Source organism: Scyliorhinus canicula, chromosome 22 (assembly GCF_902713615.1).
Source record: "Scyliorhinus canicula chromosome 22, sScyCan1.1, whole genome shotgun sequence".
Classification (NCBI taxonomy): Eukaryota; Metazoa; Chordata; class Chondrichthyes; order Carcharhiniformes; family Scyliorhinidae; genus Scyliorhinus; species Scyliorhinus canicula.
This window is the reverse complement of record NC_052167.1, coordinates 27,508,000-27,526,528: the sequence shown is the minus strand read 5'-3', so window position 1 is coordinate 27,526,528 and position 18,529 is coordinate 27,508,000. Positions and strand designations below refer to the sequence as shown.

Genomic DNA, 18,529 nt, shown 5'->3' with positions numbered 1-18,529 from the left:
TTAGCTATGAGGAGAGGTTGAATAAACTCGGTTTGTTCTCATTGGAACGACGGAGGTTGAGGGGCGATCTGATAGAGGTCTACAAAATTATGAGGGGCATAGACAGGGTGGATAGTCAGAAGCTTTTTACCAGAATAGAGGGGTCAATTACTAGGGGACATAGGTTTAGACGAGATGTACGAGGCAAGTTTTTACACAGAGGGTAGTGGGTGCTTGGAACTCGCTGCTGGAGGAGGTGGTGGAAGCAGGGACGACAGTGATGTTTAAGGGCATCTTGACAAATACATGATAGCAGCACGGTAGCATAGTGGTTAGCATAAATGCTTCACAGCTCCAGGGTCCCAGGTTCGATTCCCGGCTGGGTCACTGTCTGTGCAGAGTCTGCACGTCCTCCCCGTGTGTGCGTGGGTTTCCTCCGGGTGCTCCGGTTTCCTCCCACAGTCCAAAGATGTGCGGGTTAGGTGGATTGGCCATGCTAAATTGCCCGTAGTGTCCTAAAAAGTAAGGTTAAGGGGGGGTTGTTGGGTTACAGGTATAGGGTGGATACGTGGGTTTGAGTAGGGTGATCATTGCTCGGCACAACATTGAGGGCCGAAGGGCCTGTTCTGTGCTGTACTGTTCTATGTCTATGAATAGGATGGGAATAGAGGGATACGGACCCCGGAAGTGTGGAAGATTTTAGGTTAGACAGGCAGCATGGTCGGCGTGGGCTTGAAGGGCCTGTTCCTGTTCAGACAAGTACGAGAATAAATTATCCAATTGTGGAGCCATATTGTGCACTTTGCTAATTTTAGGGAGAAATTGAACATTGTAGCATAGAGAGAATGGTGCGATATGGGTGCCAATTGTTGTTGGACATTTCGTCACCTTTCAGGATTCAACTTGTCCAAAAATGTGTTGTGAGGAACATTGGTGATGAATAAGTTCCATGTTAATAATGTGGTCGCAGAAAGCTTTCTTTAAGTCAGTAATGAGGACCCACAGCTGAAATGGAGCCGCTGAGCTTAATGGCCAGGAAATCTAATACCCCATCAGATGGTGGGGGCACGGGGTCAGAATTGATTCTTTCCCATCTGGTCTCTGAGTCTTACGTGAGCTCCTGGGTCCAGGGAGAGGAATATATGGAAGGAAGTCTGTCTTGGGAATGCAAATTGTATGACGGATCTGCGTTATTGGCCATATATAAACTGGCAGGCCCAGCATCCACTCCAGAGGATGGACTGGACACTGGTTCACCATTAGCAATCCTCCTCTCACAGTCAAGCAGAAATCGAATCCAATTGTATTCCTGTCAAATCTGAGCAATAAAAGTGGTTTTGATCTGCACGGGGGAGTGTTTGCACCATTGAGTCTCTCTGTGAGGGTGGGGGGGGGGGCGATACTTATTACTGTGTAGGATATTATTGCCATCGAAGCAATGCAACGAAGGTACACCAGACTTGTTCCCAGAGTGACAGGACTGTCCCAGGAAGAGAGACTGGGGAAAGTGGACCGGTGTTCTTCAGAGTTCCGGAGAGTGCGAGGCGAGGAAAGGCAGGACATAATTGCTTTGGAGCGAATCACAGATTAATACAGTACAGAAGAGGCCCTTCGGCCCATCAAGCGTGCACGGACGAATGAAAAGCACCTGATCTGCCCACCTAACCCCATTTGCCAGCACTTGCCCATAGCCTTGAATATTATGATGGGCCAAGTGTTCATCCAGGTACTTTTTAAAGGATGTGAGGCAACCTGCCTCTACCCCCCTCCCAGGCAGTGCGTTCCAAACCGTCACCACCCTCTGGATAAATAGTTTTTCCTCAAATCCCCCCAAAATCTCCTGACCCTCACCTTGAACTTGTGTCCCCTCGAAACTGACCCTTCAACTAAGGGGAACAGCTGCTCCCTATCCACCCTGCCCATGTCCCTCATAATATTGTCCACCTCGATCAGGCCGCCCCTCAGTCTTCTCTGCTCCAGAGAAAACAACCCAAGCCTATCCAACCTCTCTTCATAACTGAAATGTTCCATCCCAGGCAAGGGAGTCCAGAGGAGGTTTACAGGAATATGGCCAGGGCTAGAAAAGAGTAGCTCGAGGAGAGATTGGAGAGGTTGGGGTTATTTTCCTTGGAACAAAGAAGGCTGAGGGGTGACTTAATTAAGGTGTAATTATGATGATTAATTAAGGTGACAAAATTATGAGGGGAAGAAGGGGCAGCATGGTGGTTAGCATAAATGCTCCAGGCTCCCAGGTTCGATTCCCGGCTGGGTCACTGTCTGCGGAGTCTGCACGTCCTCCCCGTGTGTACGTGGGTTTCTTCCGGGTGCTCCGGTTTCCTTCCACAGTCCAAAGATGTGCGGGTTAGGTGGATTGGCCATGCTAAATTGCCCATAGTGTCCTAAAAAGTAAGGTAAGGGGGGGGGAGGGGGGTTGTTGGGTTACGGGTATAGGGTGGATACGTGGGTTTGGGTAGGGTGATCATTGCTCGGCACAACATCGAGGGCCGAAGGGCCTGTTCTGTGCTGTACTGTTCTATGTTCTAAGGAGAGTGGACAGGATAAAATTGTTTCCCTTCATGGAGATTCTAGAACAAGGGGACATAGATTCAAGATAAGCAGCAGAATGTGTAGAGGGGACATGAGGAAGAACATTTTTACGCAGAGGGTAGTTCTGGTTTAGCTCACAAGGCTAAATCGCTGGCTTTTAAAGCAGACCAAGCAGGCCAGCAGCACGGTTCGATTCCCGTACCAGCCTCCCCGGACAGGCGCCGGAATGTGGCGACTAGGGGCTTTTCACAGTAACTTCATTGAAGCCTACTCGTGACAATAAGCGATTTTCATTTCATTTTCATAGTGGGAGTCTGGAATTTGCTGCCCGAGTTGGTGGTGGAGGCAGAGACTTAAACTCTTTTTAAAAAGTACCTGGATCTGCACCTTAAGTGCTGTCAACTACAGGGCTGTGGACCGGGTGCAGGAAGGTGGGATTAGAAAGAGCATCTGGGAGTCCCCGGGCTGGCATGGACAAGATGGGCCGAATGGCCTTCTGTGCTGAAACTTTGGTATGATTCTATCTCATTGAAACCTGCAAAATACTTAAAAGGATAGGAAGGGTAGATTCAGGCAAGATGTTTCCCTTGGTCGGGGAGTCTAGAACCAAGGGGACAATTTCAAAATAAGCCGCACTTAGGATCGAGATGAGGAGAAATGTCTTTACACAAAGGGTTGTGTATTTATGGAATTCTCTACCCCAGAGGGATGGGGAAGCTCAGTCAGTGAGTATGTTTAAAGCATTGATTAATAAGTTTCTGATTAACAACAACGGAAAGAGTTACGGGGATAGATGGTGTAAAAGGCATGGACATGTCCAATGAGCCATGATACTATTGAATGGCAGAGAAGTCTCTATGAGTTGAACTCCTGTTCCTATCTAAGGTTGGGCATACTATGAGAGTTTGAGTTCAGATTTTTCCCACCTGCAAGAGGCTGGAAACGCCCTTTTCCCGAACCCACAAAACCCAAGCAAGACAGTCCAGTGAATTAATCGGGCTGAACAAACAGTCTCGGCCTTTCAAGAAAGCTGAGGGGCTTGCATTTCTATTTTCATGTACTCAGTAGGTAAAGAAGAGGGTTGATACGGATAGTGTGGTGGATGTTGTGTATATAGACTTCCATGAGGAATTCGATGAAGTACCACAAATGAGCCTGGCCAGCAAAATTGAAGACCGTGGGTTTGAACGGGAAGTAGCAGTGTGGATATGAAAGGGAAAATGGTTGGGGGGGGGAGGGGGGGGGGGGTGCGCAGGTTCGATGGATTGGCCATGATAAATTGCCCCTTAGTGTCCACGGATGTGCAGGTTGGGCGGAGTTACGGGGATGGGGCAGGGGAGTGGGCCTGGGTAAGGAGCTCTTTCAGAGGGTCGGTGCAGACTCGATGGGCCAAATGGCCTCCTATCCTGTAGGAATTTTATGGATCGTATGATTGTATGGACAAGGGGGAAGAGCAGGGTATTGGCACTAACTGTTCGACCCTCTGAAAGAGCTGCCACAGGTGCGATGGGCTGAATGGGTCTTTTTCTTCCTTGTCTCATCCTATAGTTTTAGGATGTCCCAAAACACATTGCGGTCCATGCAATACCTTTTGAACTGGTGGTTTAATGTCAGAAACAAGGCAGCCAATTTGTGCACAGTAAGATCCCACAAACAGCGATGGGTCAGATGAGCAGATAATCTGCTTTCGTGCTGCTGCCGGAAAGGAAATTATTGCCCAGAACCGTAGGATCCCTACAATGCAAAAGGAGGCCATTCGGCCCATCGGGTCTGCACCGACCCACTGAAAGAGCATCCTATCCCTGTGACCCCCACCTCGGGGCAATATAGCCTGGCCAATCAACCGAAGTCGCACATCTTTGGACTGTGGGAGGAAACCGGAGCACCCGGAGGACACCCACGCAGACACGGGGAGAACGTGCAGACTCCGCACAGGCAGTGACCCGAGGCTGTAATTGAACCCGGGTCCCTAGCCCTGTGAGGTAGCAGTGCTAACCACCGTGCCCGTCCTGCTCTTTGCCTTGCAACCTTTCACGTTAATCTCAGCAGGTAGATGCGGCCTTAGTTTAACGTCACATCTGCAGAAAGTCAGCACCAGCAGTATGGCGCTCCCTCAGTACTGCACTTTGTCGGCCTGTGTTTGGGGACTTGGGTCTCCGGAGTGGGAATTGAACCTGCGATCTTTTGACTGGGAGGCAACAGTGCCACCAGCAGCTTTGTTTTTGGGGGGGTAGGGCTAAAAGAAAATAGTTGCTGACACACAGACCACAGACCTCATCTACACTAATGGCTCAGGGTTGAGATTGCTGATCAAGGCGACACAGTGGTTGGCACTGCTGCCTCACAGTGCCAGGGACCCGGGTTCAATACCAGCATCGGGTGACTGTGTGGAGTTTGCACCTTCTCCCCGTGTCTGCGTGGGTTTCCTCCGGGTACTCCGGTTTCCTCCCACAGTCCAAAGATGAGCACGTTAGGTGAATTGGCCATGATAAAATTGCCCTTCGCGACCAAAGGTGGGCCTGGGTAGGGTGCTCTTTCAGAGGGTCGGTGCAGGGTCGATGGAACGAATGGCCTCCTCCTGCACTGTAGGGATTGCATGGAACCTCTGAGGAAGAAACATCTTTAGGGGCAGCAGGGTAGCATGGTGGTTAGCATAAATGCTTCACAGCTCCAGGGTCCCAGGTTCGATTCCCGGCTGGGTCACTGTCTGTGTGGAGTCTGCACGTCCTCCCCCTGTGTGCGTGGGTTTCCTCCGGGTGCTCCGGTTTCCTCCCACAGTCCAAAGATGTGCGGGTTAGGTGGATTGGCCATGCTAAATTGCCCGTAGTGTCCTAATAAAAGTAAGGTTAAGGGGGGGTTGTTGGGTTACGGGTATAGGGTGGATACGTGGGTTTGAGTAGGGTGATCATGGCTCGGCACAACATTGAGGGCCGAAGGGCCTGTTCTGTGCTGTACTGTTCTATGTTCTATGTTCTATCTTCGGAAACATTAACCCTCTGCTGTTTTTTTTTTGTTGCTTTTATTCATGTTTTCCGGCTGTCCGGTTTGCGATTGCTAAACTTTCTAATGGTGCCCTGCGGAATGAACCCTCTAGGTGTCTGCGTGAGGAAGCCTGTGCCGGAGTAAACAAAATCACTGGTGCAGCAGGGAGGCCGATTTTTTTAAAAACCTAGAAATGTTCATGACATGCTGGGAAGATTAAACTCTGGAGTCGCACAGGCGATTCCCTCTCCCCCACTGACATCACTCACACGTTGCGCCCCCACTCTGTGACTTGCTTTAGCCATCCGTGCGAGGTGGAACTACAAGTGTTCATTTTTAGTTGGAATACAAGCTGAATGAAATGACTCACTCTGAATTGGGGTGAGCTCACAATTTGGCCGCAGTTTGGGTTTCAAGTCTGCCAGTCTCCTGCTGCATATTCTTAGTGCTTTAAATAGTCTGGTGATAATGCCCCCCCTGTGATGTGTGCCCATCTGTTGATACACTTCAATGGCCCTGTCCTTGGAGACCAAGGCTGTCGTCAGGGTGGCTGACAGTGATCAGGTTAATCAGCTGAATCCCTCCCCGTCGCCCCACTGTTGTCCTGTTCCTTGTACAAGATGCCGCATCCCTTTCCAAGCAGCTTGCCATGGTCTTTCTCTCCCCCTGAAAGCGAAGCTCTTTGAAATAGTTCCTGTTGTTTTTAACCTCCACAAAAGGCCGGCTCTGGGCGCCAATTGCAAGAACATTCTTGCGAGCTTGCACCTTTCGCCTCCGCAGGTTGCAGGAAAGCAATGTGACAATGGAAGCCGATTACCTGTTGATTGACGGGGTGAAGTGAACTCCCCTGCCCTCCGACAGTGCACCACTGCAATGTCAGCCTGGATGGCGTGCCCCAGTCTCTGGAGTGAGCCTGCCCCCCCCCCCCCCCCCCCCCCCCCACCCCGTGCAACGCCAGTGAGATAGCCTCGCGAATTGGAGCGAACGCTGAGCTGAATCAGCCAGCTCGGGGGTTAATGCTGAGACGCTGAAGATGATGAATTTATAAAAGTCCTTGACCCATGATCCCGGGAAGTTCGTCATTTAGCAGCCAACATTTTTTTTTGGGCTTTGTGATGGAGAGGAGGCCATTGATAATCTTTTGACTGTATTCCAAGGTGTCGTATTCACTGGGGATTATTTTTATTTCTGTATCTCCCGCAAGTGATTTGTTTTGGAAACATGACTTATTAGTTGCAAGTTACACCATCGAATTCACCGCAAATTGGACAGGAGCCATTTAAGTGACTGTTCAGGAGATTAACGGTTACTCCACCTAGTACTTTTGATGATTAAGTGCATCCTTGTGTAGACAGCACTGTTAGTTACGTGTGCAGGGGAAGACGAGATCTGCTCTGGTGAATGTACATTTGCGAGGAGAATTTTCATAATGTTCGCCTCCTGTGGTGTCAGCTGTCACTGTGTGGGTGGCGCATTCACCTCTCCTTCATTGTGGGGTCAGACGTTGTGGATCCTATTCCAGAGACTTGAATAGATAGACATGTCTGTGTTTTTCCTTAACCGGTTCCCTGCTTCACTGTGGTTCACCGGGCAGTCAACCGGGTTTGACTCTCTGACCTCACCCCCTTTCCCACCCTCCCAGAACCATGATAGGATCCCCCCCCCATCCCCCATCCTCACTTTCCACCCGACGCGCCTACGCTTTCAAAGGACCATCCTCCACCATTTCCAGCACTGTGCCACCAAGGAGCGTTTCTCCCCTCTGCCCTCTGCTCCCCATTCCGTCAGCGTTCTGCGTGGGTAGCTCCCTGCATGACACCCCGGTCCGCGCCACCACCCTCAACCCTTCATCATCTTCCCAAGCAATCGCAGAAGGTGCAACATCTGCCCCATTGACCTCCCTGCCTCCTCACTGTCCAAGGCCCCAAAACACTCGTTTCAGGTTGAGCAGGGATTCGCACGCACCTCTTTCAATTCTGTCCATCGTATTGCCCACCCCCCGCAATGCAGTCTTCTCTACATTGGGGAGACTGACGCTGCAGACTGGGTGACCGCTCGGCCGGCAAACATGACCCCAACCTTCCTGTCGCTCGCCATTTTAACTCGCCACCTTTCTCTCATTGGCCCACTTGCCCGTCCTTGGCCTGCTCCAGTGAAGCCCAACACAGGCTGGAGAACTTGCATCTCATCTTCCAATTGGGCACGTTGCAGTCCTCAAGACTCTAGGTTGAGTTCAACAATTTGAGACGGTGACCGTTCTACTCCATTTTGACCCTTTTTATCCAAAATATTTTCTTGTCTCGATGCAAATCCTTCCCCAAGCCCCTCCCCCACTGGGTCATCTGCCACTTGTTCTTTAGTTTGGCTTCCTCTGAGCACTGAACTTCGTTCTCCCATTACTACATTCTGCTATCTTACCTTCATGCCACTATTAGCACCTACTCGAGTCCTTAACACTGTCATTAATGCTTCCTCTGCCTCTTGGCCAACACATCATTGCCACAGTCTCTCCCAGCTCCCACCAATCACATAACCTCCACTTTGATTCCCCACCCTCAACAGTATAAAACCCATCACATTTGTCCCTCTCTTTCGCTTGGAAGAAGCACAGTAAGAAGTCCTACAACACCAGGTTAAAGTCCAACAGGTTTGTTTCAAACACGAGCTTTCGGAGCGCATCATGGCTTGGAAGAAGAGTCACACAGAGTCAAAACGTGTTAACTCCGTCTCTCACTTAACAAAATAAACAGATTATCCGGTCATTATCACATTGCCGTTTGTGGGATCTTGCTGTGTGATAATTGGCAGCCGCCTTCCCTACACTATAACAGTGACTGCACTTCAGAAAGCATTTCATTGCTGACAACCACTTTCGGATGTCCTTGAGGAAATGAACAGAAAGGCATAATGGGTAGTCAGGCCAAGTTAGGAGTAACATTTTACTGCAGTAGCAATAAGGAGTTAGGTTAGTGGACGTTTAAACATCAACTGGGATTCAAGGCAGGAAGAGGGGGATGGGCAGCCACTAGGACCATTTCTTTGTTGCCAGCGATACTGGGAAAAGGGGCCTCAGGCCAGGTTAAGGAACGTGGGGAAAGCCTATGGGAGCTTTGCATTTGCACCATTGCCTTATTTGGTCGTATGTTTGTGAAACTTGATGCAACTTGAATATATATGAAATGAGATGTTTTGTTCCTTTGTCTGGACTCTGGCTGTTGAAGATTCAGGAGACTGTGATTGTGTCCTGCTCTCCCAATAGAGTGAGTCACCCAACTAGCTGGTTAATATAAACAATAATTGATACCTGCAAATCCATCTCAAATTTTATTGAGACCAGACTGACGGCAAAAGAATCAGGATTGTCATCCTGAGGTTGGGATAGGTGCGATATTCTTTGTTCCTGGTTGGAGCCCCTCCCACTGGGAGGCCACTGGGTGGGGACATAAACAACCAGCCAGTGATTTGCCAGGATCTTGCTGTTGTGTTATATATTCTCTGGAGTTTGGAAGCCAACAGAGCAAAGCTGGCCCCCTTAGAAGAATGAGGTGTGTCCAATTCTGGTCGCCACACTACCAGAAGGATGTGGAGGCTTCGGAGAGGGTACAGAAGAGGTTTACCAGGATGTTGCCTGGTATGGAGGGCATTAGCTATGAGGAGACATTGGATAAACCCGGTTTGTTCTCACTGGAATGACGGAGGTTGAGGTGGAACCTCATAGAAGTCTACAAAATTATGAGGGGCATGGACAGAGTGGATAGTCAGAAGCTTTTTCCCAGAGTCAATTACTAGAGGACATAGGATTAAAGTGCATGGGACAAGGTTCAGAGGAGATGTGAGAGGGAAGATTTTTTACACGGAGGGTAGTGGGTGCCTAGAACTGGGGTGATGGAAGCAGGCACGACAGTAACGTTGAAGCAATAGGATGTGAATAGAGGGACACATACATAGATGCATAGAAGATAGGAGCATGAGGAGGCCTTTTGGCCGTTCGAGCCTGCTCCGCCATTCATCACCATCATAGCTGATCATCCAACTCAATAGCCTAATCCTGCTTTCTCCCCATAGCCTTTGATCCCATTCTCCCCAAGTGCTATATCTAGCCGCCTCTTGAATATATTCAAAGTTTTAGCATCAACTGCTTCCTGTGGTAATAAATTCCACAGGCTCACCACTCTTTGTGTGAAGAAATATCTCCTTATCTCTGTCCGAAATGGTTTATCCTGAATCCTCAGGCTGTGAACCCTGGTTCTGGACACACCCATCATTGGCAACATCTTCCCTGCATCTACCCTGTCTAGTCCTGTTAAAATTTTCTAAGTCTCTATGAGATTCCCGCTCATTCTTCTGAACTCCAGCGAGAACAATCCCAACCGAGTCAATCTCTCCTCATATGACAGTCCCGCCATCCCTGGAATCAGTCTGGTAAACCTTCGCTGCACTCTCTCGAGAGCAAGAACATCCTTCCTCAGAGAAGGAGACCAAAACTGCACACGATACTCCAGGTGTGGCCTCACCAAGGCCCTGTATAATTGCAGCAACACATCCCTGCTTCTATACTCAACCTCTCGCAATGAAGGCCAACATACCATTAGCCTCTTTACCACCTGCTGCACCTGCATGCTTACGTTCAGCGAATGGTGCACAAGGACACTCAGGTGCCTGGATACGGTCCCTGGAAGTGTAGGAGGTTTTAGGAGGGTGTTTGAAAGGGTGGATGCTGAGAGATTGTTTCCACTGGTCAGGAAATATAAAACCTGGGGGCCCCAATCTCGGAATAAGGGCCCAATCAATTAGGACTGAGATGAGGAGAAATGTCTTCACTTGGAGGGAATCTCCCACTCCAGAGAGTTGTGGATGCTTCATTGTTGAAGACATTTAAGACAGACTTTTGCCCATAATCCTATTGAATGGCGGAGCAGGCTCGATGGGCCATGTTGTCCACTCCTGTTTCTGGTGAACAGGCTTTGGGAAAACTTGGGAAAACTTCCCAACACTTAAACCTTTTATAAATCACCAACTTGGTCCTCGAGTGGAGTGCTGTGGCTAATTCTGGGTGCCACACGGAAGGATGTTGAGGCCTTAGCGAGGATGTTGGAGGAGACTTCCTGCCATGGAACCAGGAGTGGGAACTTCAATAATTTGGAGGGACTGGGGAAGCTGGGATCGCTCTCCTTCGATAAGAGAAGTTGAAAGGGAGATTTAATAAAGTGTCCAAAATTCTGAAAGGTTTTGATAAGTTTTCAGAGCGAAATCGTCTTCACTGGGAGAGGGTTTTGCACCCGAAGAAAGAGATGTAAGATAGACACTTTGGCCCTTTGAGCCTACTCCGCCATTCATTACTGGGGATGGTTTAGCACAGTGGGCTGAACAGCTGGCTTGTAATGCAGAACCAGGCCAGCAGCGCGGGTTCAATTCCTGTACCGGCCTCCCTGAACAGGTGCCAGAATGTGGTGACTAGGGGCTTTTCACAGTAACTTCATTGAAGCCAACTTGTGACAATAAGTGATTATTATTATTATTATGGTCATGTCTGATCCCTGATCTCAATGTCATGTTCCCGCTTTCTTCCCATACCACTTTATGCCATTAAAATCTAAAAACATTATCCATCTCTTTCTCGAATAGATTCAGTGATTTGGCTTTCACAGCCTCCTGTGGTAGAGAATTCCATTGTTCATGGAGTGAAGAAATCTTTCCTTATTTCAGCTCCGACCCCTGGTTCTCGTAGAATCATAGACTCCCCACAGTGCAGAAGGAGGCCATTCGGCCCATCTGCACCGACCCTCTGATAGAGTACTTCACCCAAGCTCATTCCCACTCCCAATCCCATTAACCCCATTTTGGGCCCCGTATCTAAGGAAGGATATGCTGACCTCCAAAGGAGGTTCACAAGAATGATCCCTGGAATGAATAACTTGTCGTATGAGGAGCGGTTGAGGACTTTGGGTCTGTACTTGTTGGAGTTCAGAAGGATGAGACGGGATCTTATTGAAACTTACAGGATACTGCGAGGCCTGGATAGAGTGGCCATTGAGAGGATGTTTCCACTTGTAGGAAAAACTGGAACCAGAGGACACCATCTCAGACTACAGAGACGATCCTTTAAAACTGAGATGAGGAGGAATTTCTTCAGCCAGAGGGTGGTGAATCTGTGGAACTCTTTACCGCAGAAGGCTGTGAAGGCCAAATCACTGAGTGTCTTTAAGACAGAGATAGATAGGTTCTTGATTAATAAGGGGGTCAGGGGTTATGGGGAGAAGGCAGGAGAATGGGAATGAGAAAAGTATCAGCCATTATTGAATGGCGGAGCAGACTCGATGGGCCGAGTGGCCTAATTCTGCTCCTAAGTCTTGTGGTCTTAATCTAACCTGCACATCTCTTTGGACACTAAAGGACAATTTAGCATAGCCAAATCCACTTAACCTGCTCGTCTTCGGACTGTGGGAGGAAACCGGAGCACCCGGAGGAAACCCACGCAGACACGGGGAGAACGTGCAGACTCCGCACAGACAGTCACCCGAGGCCGGAATCGAACCCGGGCCCCTGGCGCCATGGCGCAGCAGTGCTAACCACTGTGCCATCGCACCGCCGACTCTAGACCCCCCAACCAGGGGGTTCTGAGTCCTCTCTGCGTTTAGTCTGTCCAACCCTGTTAGAATTGTATACGTTTCAACCAGATTTCCTCTCGTCCTTTTAAACTCGAGTGAATGCAGGCCCTGTCGAACCAATCTCTCCTGGTAGGACAGTCTTGCCAACCCCGGTATCAGTCCAGTGAACCTCTGCCGCATCCCTCTATGGCAAGTTTATCCCGTCCTTAGCGAGTGTGATCCAAACTGTGCTCAACACCCCTCATACTTGGCAGAGGAATGAGAGGACAGTTAGGACCTCATTTCTGTACACAGTGAGTTGTGATGTGGAAGGTGCTGAAAGGGCGTTGGAAGCAGATCCAATAGAAACTAGACCTGAAAAGGAGAAATTACAGAAAACAGGGGAAGGAATGATGATTTCAGTCCAATGCTCTATTCAGAGAGTTGGAACACGCATGATGTGCTGAATGCCTTTTTTGTGCGATGGGATTCTATGATGCTAAACCTGGGGAGTCCTCCCTTCCCTCTGTCATCTCTTTAACTCAACTTACAGAAGGCGTACCCAAACATCCTGGCTTTGAGCATTGAACCTTAACAACTGATTCTCAGTTCTTGATAATGCGCTGAAATCTCTTGGTGCTTATATTGTTGACCGTGTCTGAAGTGCCAGTGCGATGAGTAAACTTTTCAGGCTTAACTCTTGCTAAACTTCCACTCTTCATGTCATGTACAAATAGCTGTCGGAGAGCATGTGGGCGAATTGAGAGCTGTCGCCGATGCGCCAGCATTCTTGATTTTAAAATTCTTGCCCTTGTTTTCAAATCCTTGCCCCTCCCAATCTCCTGCCAGTCCCGCATCTCCTCCGGGATGCCCGCGTTCCTCCGATCCTGACCTGTTTTGAGTGTGTTCCCAGGTTTAATCACTCTTCCATTGGTCATGACTTAAGTTGCTTAGGCCCAAAGCTCCGGATTTCCCTCCCTACCCTGTGGGAGTGGGAGGGGCAGCATGGTGGTTAGCATAAATGCTTCACAGCTCCAGGGTCCCAGGTTCGGTTCCCGGCTGGGTCACTGTCTGTGCGGAGTCTGCACGCCCTCTCCGTGTGTGCGTGGGTTTCCTCCGGGTGCTCCGGTTTCCTCCCGCAGTCCAAAGATGTGCGGATTAGGTGGATTGGCCATGCTAAATTGCCCGTAGTGTCCTAAAAAGTAAGGTTGGGGGGGGGGGGGGGGGGGGGGGGGGGGTTGTTGGGTTACGAGTATAGGGTGGATACGTGGGTTTGAGTAGGGTGATCATTGCTCGGCACAACATCGAGGGCCGAAGGGCCTGTTCTGTGCTGTACTGTTCTATGTTCTACCCCTCCGCACACCTCTCCCTCACTTTCCTTCTTCAAGAGACTTCTTCAAACCTTCATCTTTTATTGAGATTTAAATTCTACCACCTGCAGTCATAGAATTTACAGTGCAGAAGGAGGCCATTCGGCCCATCGAGTCTGCACTGGCTCTTGGAAAGAGCACCCTACCCAAGGTCCACACCTCCACCCCATCCCCATAACCCAGCAACCCCACCCAACACTAAGGGCAATTTTGGACACTAAGGGCAATTTATCACGGCCAATCCACCTAACCTGCACATCTTTGGACTATGGGAGGAAACCGGAGCACCCGGAGGAAACCCACGCACACACAGGGAGGATGTGCAGATTCCGCACAGACAGTGACCCAAGCCAGAATCGAACCTGGGACCCTGGAGCTGTGAAGCGATTGTGCTATCCACAATGCCACCGTGCTGCCCATGATCAAGCTTTTGGTAATTTAACCTAATATCTCCCCATGTGGCTTCAAATGAAGTTACTGTGAAAAGCCCCTAGTCGCCACATTCCGGCGCCTGTTCGGGGAGGCTGGTACGGGAATTGAACCGTGCTGCTGGCCTGCCTTGGTCTGCTTTCAAAGCCAGCGATTTAGCCCTGTGCTAAACAAACCCCTATTTCATAGCGGTCCTGTGAAGCACTTTGGGAGTTTTATTGTATTACCAGAACGATATAAATAGAAGTTGTTGTTGTTCAAGGAGCGATGGTGTATCTTTGTTTGCGAATACAAAGTCAATTTTTAGTGAATTTTGGGAAGTGTCCAAGATCGCAGGATAAATCGGAACTGGTTCACGAGGTTGATCCCGGGTATGGAGGGAGTTTCTAATGAGGAGATGTTGAGTAGGTTGGGCCTGTGCTCATTGAAGTTTAGTAGAATGAGAGGCGACCTTATTGAGACATATCGGATTCTCAGGGGGTTTGACAGGGTCGATGCTGAGAGGTTGTTTCCCCTTGTGGGAGAGTCTAGGACCAGAGGGCATCATCTCAGAGTGAGGGAGTCACCCATTTAAGACAGAGATGAGGAGCAATTTCTTCTCTCAGAGGGGAGTGAATCTGTGGAATTCTTTACCGCAGAGAGCTGTAGAGGCCGGGTCACTCAGTATGTTCAAGGCTGAAATAGATTTTATTTAGTGAGGGAATCGAGGGTTCTGGGGATAAGGCAGGAAAGTGGAGTTGAGGGTTATCATATCAGATCAGCCATGATCTCATGGAATGACAGAGCAGACTCAATGGGCTGAATGGCCTACTCCTACATTTTATGAATTATTATGCTCCCAAGCAGGAATTTTGTGCTGGGAGGAAGCAACAGAAGAGGGGATAATGGGTGAAGAGGCAAGTGTCCTATGGTGGAGCAGGTTTGATGGGCTGAATGGTCTGCTCCTGCTCCTAGGTTCCTAGATTACAACACTTCTGTGCTAGTCCCCAGGCCTGTGCTCCCCTGTGAGTGGGGCTCCTTCCTGAGAACATGGCGGCGAATGTACCCCTCGGTCCCTCTGTCCGTAAAGATTAAAACAGACTTTCTGGGGCGGCAAGGTGGCGCAGTGGTTAGCACTGCTGCCTCACGACACTGAAGAACCGGTGTCGATCCTGGCCCCGGGTCACTGTCCGTGTGGAGTTTGCACGTTCTCCCCGTGTCTGCGTGGGTCTCACCCCCACAACCCAAAGATCTGCTGGGTAGGTGGATTGCCCACGCTAAATTGCCCCTTACTTGGAAAAATTAAATGATAATAGATTCGCTGATTGTTATCTTGTTGTTGCTTGTGGGAGCTTGGTGTGCCGAAATGGGCAGCTGCATTTCCGGCATTGCAACACTTGAAAAGAAAGTGGACGGCACGGTGGCACAGCGGTTGGCACTGCTGCCTCACGGTGCCAGGGACCCGGGTTCGATTCCAACCTCGGGCGAATGTCCGTGTGAAGTTTGCACTTTTTCCCCGTGTCAAACAACAAAGAGAACAAAGAACAAAGAAAATTACAGCACAGGAACAGGCCCTTCGGCCCTCCCAGCCTGCGCCGATCCAGATCCTTTATCTAAACCTGTCTCCTATTTTCCAAGGTCTACTTCCCCCTGTTGCCGCCCGTTCATATACCTGTCTAGATGCCTCTTAAATGATGCTATCATGCCCACCTCTACCACCTCCGCTGGTAAAGCGTTCCAGGCACCCACCACCCTCTGCGTAAAAAACTTTCCACGCACATCTCCCTTAAACTTTCCCCCTCTCACCTTGAGGTCTGCGTGGGTTTCCTCCTGGCGCTCCGGTTTCCACCCACAGTCCAAAGACGTGCGGGTTAGGTGGATTGGCTGTGATCAATTGCCCCTTGGTAGGTGAGGTTATGGGGATAGGGCCTAATTAGGGTCAGTGCAGAACCCGATGGGCCGAATGGCCTCATTCTGCACTGCAGGGAGTCTATGACACTGCATCTGTTGTGAAGCCCTTTGGGATGAAAGACTAGAAAAATACAAGCTTTGTTGTGTTCCACCCAGCCCACAGTTTTAAATAGAGGTTTTGTTATTCGCCGACCGCACACGAAACTGGAGTGAGGCACTGAGGCCCGCCCTCACTGATCTGTTTGATGTGGAGGGTCCTCACTGGGGCACACTCCACTTAATAAACGGAAAATCCTCAGCCAGGATACCCTCCAGCGCCAGGCGAGCTCATTGATGAAACATCCCTCGATCAGATGATTTCCGCCCTGTCTAAAATAGAATCCGTCACGAATGTGGAAAAATGTGAAGGGCTGAGGGGAAAAGGCCGATTCTAAAGGTCACGTCACAGAGTTAGGAACAGGGAAGGACAGAGTCATCTCAATCTTTTTTTCCAGCCCCTCTGGGTCAGCGGCCTTGATGTGAGGAACAGAATGTAACGGGCCTGGTCTTGCCGCAGGAGCTGAGATAATCTCTTTAAATGCTTTGCAGCTCGGAGAGTGAGTCATTTGCAATCATCCCCCCCCCCCCCCCCCCCCCCCCCTTCCCCTCACAGTACAGCCAAGCTCTGCACAATCGAGCTACTGACAGACAAAAGGTCGGTTAAATATCCCAGAGTGGGCATGAGTCATGTAACATTTCGAGGAGAGCCGCTTTCGACAAATGTCAGAGGTCGGCGGACCGGCTTTGTTTATTTATGGACGCAGCGGCGCAGAAAAGGGCCTGTAGCGTGGGGCCAATCCTGCACGTGTGTTTTGTTTCCCCCAGTTCCGCCTTTGCGTCCGATTCCCACCACCCGGCGAGGAGGCAGTCGGAGCAGAGTTCGGGAGACCCAGTCGGCCAGGAGACCGAAAGACAGATCTACAAGACGGTCCTGGAAGGAGGCGATATCCCGTTCCAGGGGTTGAGCGGTTTGAGCAAGAGAACCTCCAGCTCCTCTTCAACCAAAGGTGAGCAGAGCACCAGAGAACTCGACGCGATAATGAGCAATCCCTCACCCACAGTAACTGATTAATAACCGCCTGCCTCTTTGTTGGCATTTGCCCTTGACATGGGCAGGGGATGTGATTGTCGACAAGTAGTTACTCTGCAGGATTTTTGCAATTGGGCCAAATTCCCACTTCCGGTGCTCACTATTCATCAATATCCGAAAACTCTACTCCAATCACATGCTTCGTGGAAGACCTCAGAAGAACCAATCCATCCCTATTGCCCGAAGCCCGGCTGTTTCTATTTGCCACACTCCCCGGGTGGCACAGCCAGTTAAGAGACATAGAATGGTACAGCACAGCAAGTGGCCCATCAGCCCATCATGTCTGTGCCGACCATCAAGCACCTGTCTCTTCTAATCTCTTCCAATGGAATTTACAGTGCAGAAGGAGGCCATTCGGCCCATCGGGGTCTGCACTGGCCCTGGCAAAGAGCCCCTTACTTAAGCCCACGCCTCCACCCGATCCCAGTAACCCCGCCCAACCTTTTGGACACGAGGGTGCAATTTAGCACGGCCAATCCACCCAGCCTGTGCATCTTTGCTGTGACGTTTCGAGTGCTCATCTACATACTTCTGAAATGGTTGTGAGGATTCCCGTCTCTCCCACCCTTTCGGGCAGCGAGTTCCAGGTTCCCACCGGCCCCTGGGTGAAAAGGTTTTTACCTCACATCCCCCCCAAACCTCCTGCCTTGAATCTATGCCCCCTGGTTATTGACCTCTCTCCTGAGGGAAAGGGTTACTTCTTAACGACTTTATTGATGTCCCTCATCATGTTGTCCACCTCGATCAGGTCCCCCCTCTGCCTTCTCTGCTCTCAGGAGAACAACCCCAGCCCCTCTCTCTGTAAATCCACCTAGAATTAGCCGGAATTTATTTTTGATGTACAGCTGACCATACCCACTGAATGTTTCCAAATCCATTTTATGTGAGCACTGTAAAGCAGACTATGAGAACGGACTTGAACCCCAGAAGAGTCATGGGTCTGAACATCGGTGACGATCCAATAGAGACTGGGCAGATTTGTGTTGCTTTCCGAATTGGATTACCGTTCTTTCGGATGTCATGTTTATTTTGGCGCCTTTATTCACGGTCAACATCTATTGATGTGGAGATGCCAGCGTTGGACGGGGGTGAGCACAGTAAGAAGTCTTACGACACCAGGTTAAAGTCCAACAGGTTTGTTTCAAACACGAGCTTTCGGAGCACTGCATCCGAGGAAGGAGCAGCGCTCCGAAAGCTCGGATTTGAAACAAACCTGTTGGACTTTAACCTGGTGTTGTACGACTTCTTACTGAACATCTAATGATGTTCGGGAGAGGAAATCTGTGTGTCCGGTCGCATCCGGGAGGTGAATTCCAAGAGGTGTGACCGAGGGCCTCTTTTCCCCCCCCTCCCCCCACCCATGTTTTTCTCGGTAACGAGAATTCCGGGCATGGGTGTCGAAACGGTGCCCGTGTGGCCATTTAAAAACAGGATGAGTTGTGTTGGAGGGCCGGATACTTCGCCATCCCAAACTGACGAGCTATACGGAGGGAGCCATTGAGAATAGCGCAATGCTGCAGATGTATGTAAAAGTTGGTGACTAACGCTTTGCTCTTTATCTAACACTTGTGTCTGTTCTGTTGCTCTACATGCTGACCAGTGGATTTCAAAGGTGG

The 18,529-nt window shown here is 49.9% G+C and overlaps 1 protein-coding gene across 30 annotated transcripts in view; it reads left to right on the top strand.

The window, feature by feature from the left end:
• Nucleotides 1-18,529, top strand: part of LOC119956189 (sorbin and SH3 domain-containing protein 1-like) — a 108,037-nt gene that overhangs the window by 54,441 nt on the left and 35,067 nt on the right. For 22 of the 30 annotated variants that reach the window (XM_038783170.1, XM_038783169.1, XM_038783163.1 and 19 more), the window contains 2 exons: nt 16,649-16,830; nt 18,514-18,525. In XM_038783170.1, the coding sequence (XP_038639098.1) occupies nt 16,649-16,830; nt 18,514-18,525 (194 nt within the window). The remainder of the gene's footprint in view (nt 1-16,648; nt 16,831-18,513; nt 18,526-18,529) is intronic. The other 8 variants (XM_038783177.1, XM_038783176.1, XM_038783175.1 and 5 more) reach the window with 1 other exon arrangement.